Source organism: Myxocyprinus asiaticus, chromosome 18, assembly GCF_019703515.2.
Source record: "Myxocyprinus asiaticus isolate MX2 ecotype Aquarium Trade chromosome 18, UBuf_Myxa_2, whole genome shotgun sequence".
NCBI classification, from domain to species: domain Eukaryota; kingdom Metazoa; phylum Chordata; class Actinopteri; order Cypriniformes; family Catostomidae; genus Myxocyprinus; species Myxocyprinus asiaticus.
Window position 1 is genome coordinate 4080445 of NC_059361.1, and position 8919 is coordinate 4089363.

The 8919-nt window shown below is 38.5% G+C and overlaps 1 protein-coding gene across 6 annotated transcripts in view; it reads left to right on the forward strand.

Annotated features, from left to right (window-relative positions):
• The window catches only part of LOC127456258 (SH3 and multiple ankyrin repeat domains protein 3-like), a 333686-nt gene extending 325551 nt beyond the window's left edge, over positions 1–8135 (forward strand). For 4 of the 6 annotated variants that reach the window (XM_051724660.1, XM_051724661.1, XM_051724664.1 and 1 more), the window contains one exon: positions 3630–8135. In XM_051724660.1, coding sequence (XP_051580620.1) covers positions 3630–4179 — 550 coding nt within the window. In that variant the 3' untranslated portion in view covers positions 4180–8135. Of the gene's footprint in view, positions 1–892; positions 934–3629 lie in introns of all 6 variants that reach the window. The other 2 variants (XR_007899810.1, XM_051724665.1) reach the window with 2 other exon arrangements.
• The last annotated feature ends 784 nt before the right edge of the window (positions 8136–8919 follow it).

Consider the following 8919-nt stretch of genomic DNA (forward strand, 5'->3'; position numbering starts at 1 on the left):
TTGTCGTATGTAGGGTCACGGGTTGTGCTGGAGCCTATCCCAGATGTCTATATAAATAAATATATATATTTACTTGTTTAATAGAATATATCTTAATTATCTTTAAAATTATCTTTATAATATTTTTATTACCTATAAAATATTACATATCAAAAAATTATATATATATTATAATAATATTATAAGTCTATAATTCTTACAATTCTTACAATACCCTATTGTATTTTTAGATCATTTAATTAATAATAATTATATGCCAATTATATATATATATACTGTAGATAATAATAATAATTTTTTCTTGAATCAAGCACAAAACGACCTAAATTTAAAGAGGTTTATGCTTATGAGGTAAGAAAAATAAACTGAATTCAAGATATACTTTCAAAATAAATTTAACCAGATTTTTAAGATGGTGTAGCTGTCACCCAGCCTGAAAAGTACCCAAAACCTCTGTTTTTTAGACCAGACAAATGACCTGACCAACCAGGCTCAGAGACCAGCTAACCATCTTAGGCTGGTTTAAGCTGTTATTTTCAAGAGGGTACATATTTTTACCCGTAAATAAGACAGAAATACTGATTAGGAAAATTAGGTTTGCAGTGTAGTTTCACATAAAAAAATCATGTTCCACTATTCAAAGCCTGAAGTCTGGGGCGAGCTGCATTATGGTCTGTGTTGCTATGCATTTGGTTTGCATTTGATTGACATTGTGCAGTGTGTTGTGTTTGTTTTTTGTTCTGTCATGGACTGATGCTAACCGACCGCTCTCTCTCTCTCTCTCTCTCTCTCTCTCTCTCTCTCTCTCTCTCTCTCTCTCATTGCCCCTCTCTCTCTCTCTTTCCATCTCTCTCTCTCCCTCTCCCTTTGCATGCTCCGCTACTCTGTCTAGAACTGAATCTGAGGCTAAGCCCAGAAGAGCCGGGCACCTGTGTAAGTGCGCATGAATCATCTCATCTCTCTTTTTTTCTGTCTATTTCCACATCCATGCTTCCTCACCCACTGATCCGCCTTATGCTAATTTGGCCCCGCCTCCCTATTAACCCCCAGCTTTTCCATGTCTCTCACTGGCTGCTCAGTTCTCCTCAATTATCAAGTTACACGGTGAAGGCAAAACAATAGAAAATTCAAGGATCAGGCTCTGGTTTCTGTAGATTACGCATAGGCTGCATATAGCATATACATGTAAATATGGCTCCGTTGACTAATCTCTATAAATTCTAAATAAATTGCTAGTTTAATAATTTGATGTCCTCTTATTGATTTAAAAATGAGCAAGTAATTTGAAAGTTGAGATGCATGTCCCATATCTGTTATTTCTCATCTGCTGCATGTCTGGTTGTGCTTTTACTGTTCTGCTGTAGTGCTCATACATATATCACTGTGTAAATATTTAGGTTTAACATCTAATTCAGATCTTCAAACTCATGTAACACACCAGTCATTACAATTACTGATTATCATTACAACTTATGGTGACTTCAGTGCGTAACCAGGCAAGTTTTAAGGGGAGAGTTCAAGTTTCTCTTGCCTTGTTCCAGTTGTAGTGTACAGTACACTACAGACAGAACTGACACAACTAAATAAAGGTTTGGTGATGCTGCAGTCAGATAATAATCCACAATGTTCTTTAAACAATCTGGAAAAGCCAACCTGGTCTCATAGAATCACATTAATATTCCTACATTTTTGCAAAATCGTTTTTTTACATGACTCGTCGTACGTATTGCAGCAGTTTCCTGGTGAAATGAACTCTAGCGGGGCTACAACAACAATGACCTTAATTCACTTTCACACAAATCACGAGTAAAACAGCAGATTATCAGTTCATTAGCACGTACTTTTCACCCTGTTCCTCACACAATGCTATCTTATGACATCTAAACACTTTTACTATAGTGCATGACTTGTTTTAAAGTTTGCATTATATATCCAACAACATTTACAAGTGTAATCAAATTGTGTGGTAGCTCAACTGATAGAGTGTTGCACTTGTGATGTAAAGGAGCGGGGTATGCGTCCTGAAGATCACACGAGTTGACGTGAGCTGAAAGCACCAAAAAAATGACGTGGTTGTGTTTTTCATCTCACATTTGCTTTTTATGATACTATCGGTTAGGTTTAGGTTTAGAGTAGGGAGGTCGGTTTTGTTGATTTAAAACTCAATAGAGAATTAACCTCATTTGTTTGGGAGAACATTTAACTTGCTTTTAGCGCCACACAGTGGACATTTTACTTCAGAACTGCCGCGATACCTGTAATGAACCACATTATAACAGCTTGCAAAAATATCGCCACAGTCATGTAATTTTCATGCGATCAGGCTGGAAAAAGCTAAATAAGTGGATCATTTCAGTTTGCTCATATTCACGTGGTCAGTTGCCAGTGCTTTGCTGCTGTTTGGTTTACTTTTCACTTTTGCCTTAGCTTTTAAAAAGGCTAATTAAATACCTTTTATAAAGTTTGTCTTGAAATTGTAAACCCTGTTAATAAACCTGATGGTACACAACATTCTGACCACGGAAGAAAATGTTTTTATTTAAACTTAAATTTTAGCTATGACTAAAATTAAAACCTTAAAAATGAAATTCAAGATTCAGGAAGTAAGATCTGATTTCACTATCAAAACATGATCATCTTTGGTGTAAACCAGTCTCACTCTCTGTGCTCTACAGGGCTGTAACACCTTCACACTTCTGCTGTTACAGCTGAACGCATTAAAGGAATAGTGCACCCAAAAAGGAAGATTCTCTCATTATTCACTTACCCTGATGCCATCCCAAATGTGTATGACTGTCTTTCTTCAGCAGAACACAAATGAAGATTTTAAGAAGAAGATAGAGCTCTGTAAGTTCCTTATAATGCAAGTAAACAGGTGCCAGCACTTGACGGTCCAAAAGTCAAATTTAGGCAGCATAAAAGTAATCCACATGACTCCAGTCTATCAGTGAATGTCTTCTGAAGCGAATCGATATGGTTGTGTAAAAAATACATTGATAATTAAAACGTTATTAACTTTAAATCGAATTCTCACGTGAACTTGCCAATGCGCTTATGTCACGCTTCGCTTCAGCTGTTGGCAGGAAGTGCTTTTTAAAAGTTAATAACGTTTTAATTATCGATTTATTTTTTACACAAACATATCGATTTGCTTCAGAAGACATTCATTGATCGACTGGAGTCGTGTGGATTATTTTATGCTGCCTAAATATGACTTTGGACTGTCAAAGGGCTGGCACCTGTTTACTTCTATTATAAGGACCTGACAGAGAGCTATCTCCTTCTAAAAATCTTCATTTGTGTTCTGCTGAAGAAAGACAGTCATACACATCTGGGATGGCATCAGGGTAAGTGAATAATGAGATAATTTTCATTTTTGGGTGAACTATTCCTTTAATAAAGCTCACCACCACTAACTGGTTTAATGCGTTTGCCATCTAACTCAAAGCATAGAATCTTAACATAGCTGATGCTGTTACTAAAAGTTGGACAGAGAGCTACATAACAGAATTGAGTAGACTAGAATTGAGTAGAATAGAATCTCTTGCCTCATTCCTGCTGTTTTCACCCAAAAAAGTTGACGTGTGCCCTCTCTTCCCCCTCCCTTTTCTCTTGTCCCCTTTTTGTAGACTCTTCAGCAGTTTAGGGGAGCTCCATACCATCTCTCAGAGAGGCTACGGCACCACCTACACCATCCGACCTGGCAGCCGCTACCCAGTGACCCGCCGAACACCCAGCCCTGGTTCCCCGGAACGTTCAGACCCTCTGGGACCCATCCGGGGCTTCGGCCTGGCCACTTCCCCCACCACACCCCCCACCATCCTCAAGTCGTCCAGCCTCAGTCTCCCTCACGAACCAAAGGAGGTGCGATTCGTCATGAGGAGCTCCAGTGCACGGAGTCGCTCTCCCTCGCCCGCCCCCTCCCTGGGCATGCCCTCCCCCCTGCTAGCCCTACGGCCGTTCCACCAGAAACCCCTCCACCTTTGGAACAAGTACGACGTAGGCGACTGGCTGGCCAGTATAAACCTGGCCGAGCACCGCGAGCGGTTTCAGGAACATGAGATTGAAGGTTCCCACCTGCCTGCTTTGACCAAGGAGGATTTCGCCGAGCTGGGCGTGACGCGTGTTGGTCACCGCATGAACATTGAGCGCGCTCTTAAACAGCTGCTGGAGAGTTGACCCTTCACCTCCCTCTGTCTGTAGCTAAACACTGTTTTCTTTCATTTTTGAGACTTTTCTTTCTTATTTATTTGAAGTTGTTTGCCTTTTAAATTTTTTCAGGTGATTCTTAAAGGGATAGTTCACGCAAAAATTAAAAGTCTGTCATCATTTACTCACCCTCATGCCGTTCCAAACATGACTTTCTTTTCTGGAACACAAAAGGAGAAATTGTGAAGAATTAAAGGAATATTTCGGGTTCAATACAAGTTAAGCTCTTGTGGCATAATGTTGATGGGCAAGTGAAAATTAATTTTTGTGGTAATGAATATTATGCCACAAATGCTGTTGATTGAGCTTAACTTGTGTTGAACCCGGAATATTCATTTAACAATTCCATGTGTGTTCCATGGAAGAAACAACGAAGTTTAGTACAACAGAAGGGTGAATGTATGACAGAGATAAAAATTTTGGGTGAACTATCCCTTTAAAAAAAACACCCATTTTCGGAATCTTTTCATTGGTGGAGTGGGCGTTGGTTCATTGCTATTTTTGAAGCACTCTCCTGAGCCCCTCCCACCTCACTGTCAGCAGCCAATCACAAGGGTGTTGTGTGTTTGGGAGGGGCTGTGAATTGCACGATCACCATGGCTTTATTCACACTGGACATAAATCTGATTTGTTTTTCCAAATCTGGGCCTGTATTCACAAAAAATCGTAAGGCTAAAAGTAGCACCTAACATGGAAATTTAGGAGCAACTCCTAAAAATGAGGGGCATGTCACTCCTAATTTTAGGACTCGTAAAATTTCATCCAAGAGTAATTCGTGAAGCATTTTAACACTAAAAGTAGCTCCTAAACACACAACAGCTTAGAAGTCATCCTGAGGACTTCTAACTCCTTAAGAGTGACTCACAAACGATCCGAAGCATAGCTGCTGTTGTAAATCCTCATTAAAAACAATATATTAGAATATTATTATGGCATTGACCGTTTAAAAAGGTCGATGTATTTTAATAATATATTATAATATTATAAATATTATAATGTTGACATTGACCTTTAAAAAAAGGTATCGCCTGAATCGTGAGGGTGTTTTCATAATTGTAAACTTAGTTAGAGATGCAGTTACCTCTCCCAGAAACCGAAACAACCAAATTACACCGGAGATAGATGTTTTGAGAACTCGGCGCTCCCTGGCCACATTTTACTGTGGATGCACGCTCGCTGCAGAGAAAAAAAGGGGGCATTAATGGGGAATCACGGCAATGGCAGGATTTTGATGCTGTTGACGGGATGCATGCTCGTGTCATTTCATCAACACAGGATGAAGAGTGGGGCCTGGGTAGCTCAGCGAGTATTGACGCTGACTATCACCCCTGGAGTCGTGAGTTCGAATCCAGGGCGTGCTGAGTGACTCCAGCCAGGTCTCCTAAGCAACCAAATTGGCCCGGTTGCTAGGGAGTGTAGAGTCACATGGGGTAACCTCCTCGTGGTCGTGATTCGTGGTTCTCGCTCTCAGTGGAGGCGTGGTAAGTTGTGCATGGAATGTGGAGAGTAGCATGAGCCTCCACATGCTGTGAGTCTCCGTGGTGTCGTGCACAATGAGTCACGTGATAAGATGCGCGGACTGACGGTCTCAGAAGCGGAGGCAACTGATACTTGTCCTCCGCCACCCGGATTGAGGTGAGTAACCGCGCCACCACGAGGACCTACTAAGTAGTGGGAATTGACAAATAGCATTTCCCTGTCGACCAATCACTGAGGGTGATTTAAAAGAGGGCGTTCATAAAATGTGACGTCATCCATAGCAACGAGGTCAACTCAGCCTTACACTTATCTTAAGATTTCCTTAGTAATACTTGCTCTTAGCAGTTTTGTGAATAGGTTTTAAGCAAAAACTCCTAGCTAGGAACTCTTTGGAGAACTCCTAGTGGTAAGATAAAAATCTTTGTGAATACGGGCCCTGATCTTTAGGACGGACTTCTGCAAGTGATGAAACCAGATCTGTTTGTTTAGACAGTGAAAACTAGTGCTAAATTTAAATACAAGTACATTGTATTTATTTTGTGATTTAACAATTAATTTAATGATTTTATATTTTTTTAACCATTTCTTTATATACTTAATGCTTTATTTAAATGTATATTTATTGATTTAGTTTTGATTGATTTGGCCCTTCATATGCATATTGCATATGCAAATTTCCTAAAATCTGATTTGACAATCAGTTTTCAAGCCACCAACAAATGTGGTTTGGATCAGATTTGTCAGATTTCATATAGCTATTTTTTGCTGTTAGACTACAAAAAATGAAACAGATTTGAGTGGTAATTGTTGCTGCCAGTCTGAATAATGTCAATGTAGGGCATGCTACTTAATTATTAAGCTTCATTAGCATGATAAATGCCCACAAACCACTTAATTCTCCTTCCATCCAGTTTTTCTCCTTTGCTATCTGCTTGTGTCATTCATCCAGAAAAAGGAGGGATGCTGTTGAGAAAAGGAAGTTCTGTTGCCTTTCAGAGTATTTTTTTAGGAAGTGGATGAGCAGAGTGGGCGTGGCTGGATCCTCTCTGTCTGCTGCCCCCTTCTGGCTGAGGGACGTACTACACTTGGAGAATGTTTAACCAACACTAGTGGCTTTTTCATAATCAGACTCTTTCTTTGGGTTTCCAAAGGAAATATGACTAAATAAAATATCTCAATGTATTTAAATAGCTTTGAAAATGGAGAGAGACTATAACAAGAGGACGGATCGTGTGAAAACCGCACCTGTCTCTCTCCCTAGATGATTTATTCCACCAATAATTTACTCATTTTTACCAATTATATACATATATATATATTTGACAGAAAAAGTATATAGATATATGAATATAACATTTTGTCATAAATATAAAACTTATATATGATATATACATAAAAGACAAAAAAACACTCTTGAAAATGATTTTTTGATGGTTATCCTTTTATGACGGACTGAAGCATGAAATGTTCCATCACCATAAGGAGTGACGGTTGTCTGGTTTGTTCGATTTGTACTGCACCACACCCCTTTTTTTATCTGTTTTTTTTTTTTTTTTAGTTTTCAGAACCTGGTCTTCCATCTTTAATTGAACGTCCCACAGTGGGGTGTACACTGTCTAAATGCATAAAGGGATAGTTCACCCAAAAATGAAAATCCTGTCATCTTTTACTCACCCTCATGTTGTTCCGAACCTGAATGTCTTTCTTCTGTCTTCTAAAGAACACAAATTGACATGCTGCATGTTCGGCATCTCATTTGTGTTCCAATGAAGAAAAAAAGGTCACATGGGTTTGGAACGACATGAGGGTGAGTAAACGACAACAGAATTTTCATTTTCATTGAACTATCCCTTTCATTACTTTTTTGTCATTTTCTGTTGTAATTCTTTCATATGAAAACAAAAAAGTACTCCCAACTCTCATGCACACAACCACTCCAGTTTCCTGTCAAAATTTGACTTTGCTTAATCAAAAGTCTGTTTAGTCTTCTTAATCTGGTAATAAGAATCAAAACTCTGCAATAAGTGTGTGTGAACATGTGTGTGAACATGTGAGGTGTGCATGACAGATCCACTGTGGGATGAGAAACTTCTCTAATAATGCAGCTTAGCTCGATGGTACCGACCGGTGTTCCAAAACTCATAAAGAAACCCGAATCTATAATTGTAAAAGAGTTTCCGAGCCACTATATGACTTATATATTAACCTGCTGTAAGCACGGAAGCATTTGGCCCTTTTTTTCTTATTCATATGTGGATTTTGTAGATCGTGAACAATTATGCTTAGAATAATTTTTATGAATTCATTCAGAATTAATTTTAGAATGACTATTTAAAAGATGAAGCTGAGGGCAGATTATTTAATGAAGAAAAAAAAAAAAGCCCTGCGGAGATCCTACAGCTGTATATATGGACAAATGACTAAATATTTGCTTTTTATATCAATCACAAGCAATGTATATATGATAGTTTTCATATAAATTTTTAAAATTCAAACAATATATATATATATATATATATATATATATATATATATATATATATATATATATATATATATGAATGTTTGGCGTATATGCATAGTTAACCACCTGTCGGAAAAGGTGACGATTTTACTCTTTGTATGAAGTTTGGGGATGCACAAAACAAGGTGCTAGCATTTCAAGCCATCCATTCCCACCTGTCCAATTCAACTGTTTATTAGGGCTCAACAAATGCATATATGACCTGTTTAAAAAGAAACCTAGGGACATGCAAACACACAGGCACGATACGCTTATCTCTCCTCTGTTTACCATCAGTCCTCTTCAGTTCTGTGTGTGTGTGTGTTTGTGTGTCTGTCTTCTAAACCAACAGAAGCCACATAACAACTTGCATTTGAAATCTGAACAAACAGCCACGGACAAACCACCTTCCCAATAAGTCCTTCATTTGAGGAACTCTCTCAAGAGATGTTCTTTATGAGTCGGGCAGTAACACAATGTAGGAAACGTAGACTATTCGCCATATTTCATTTGATGCAAACAAGAATGGGACTGTTAACGAAAAGACTGACAACCAAATTCACTCCTGAAAAAATTAGGTATTGACAACCTAACTTTTAAGTCTGCGTAGTGTGTACAGAACCGAACTAAATGCAGTGATTTAATGAGAATTGGAGTGAGCAGATTGATCTGATCTCAATGTGAATTCAGTTACAGAAGTTTGAAAGATTTGCTACTAAAATGGTCTG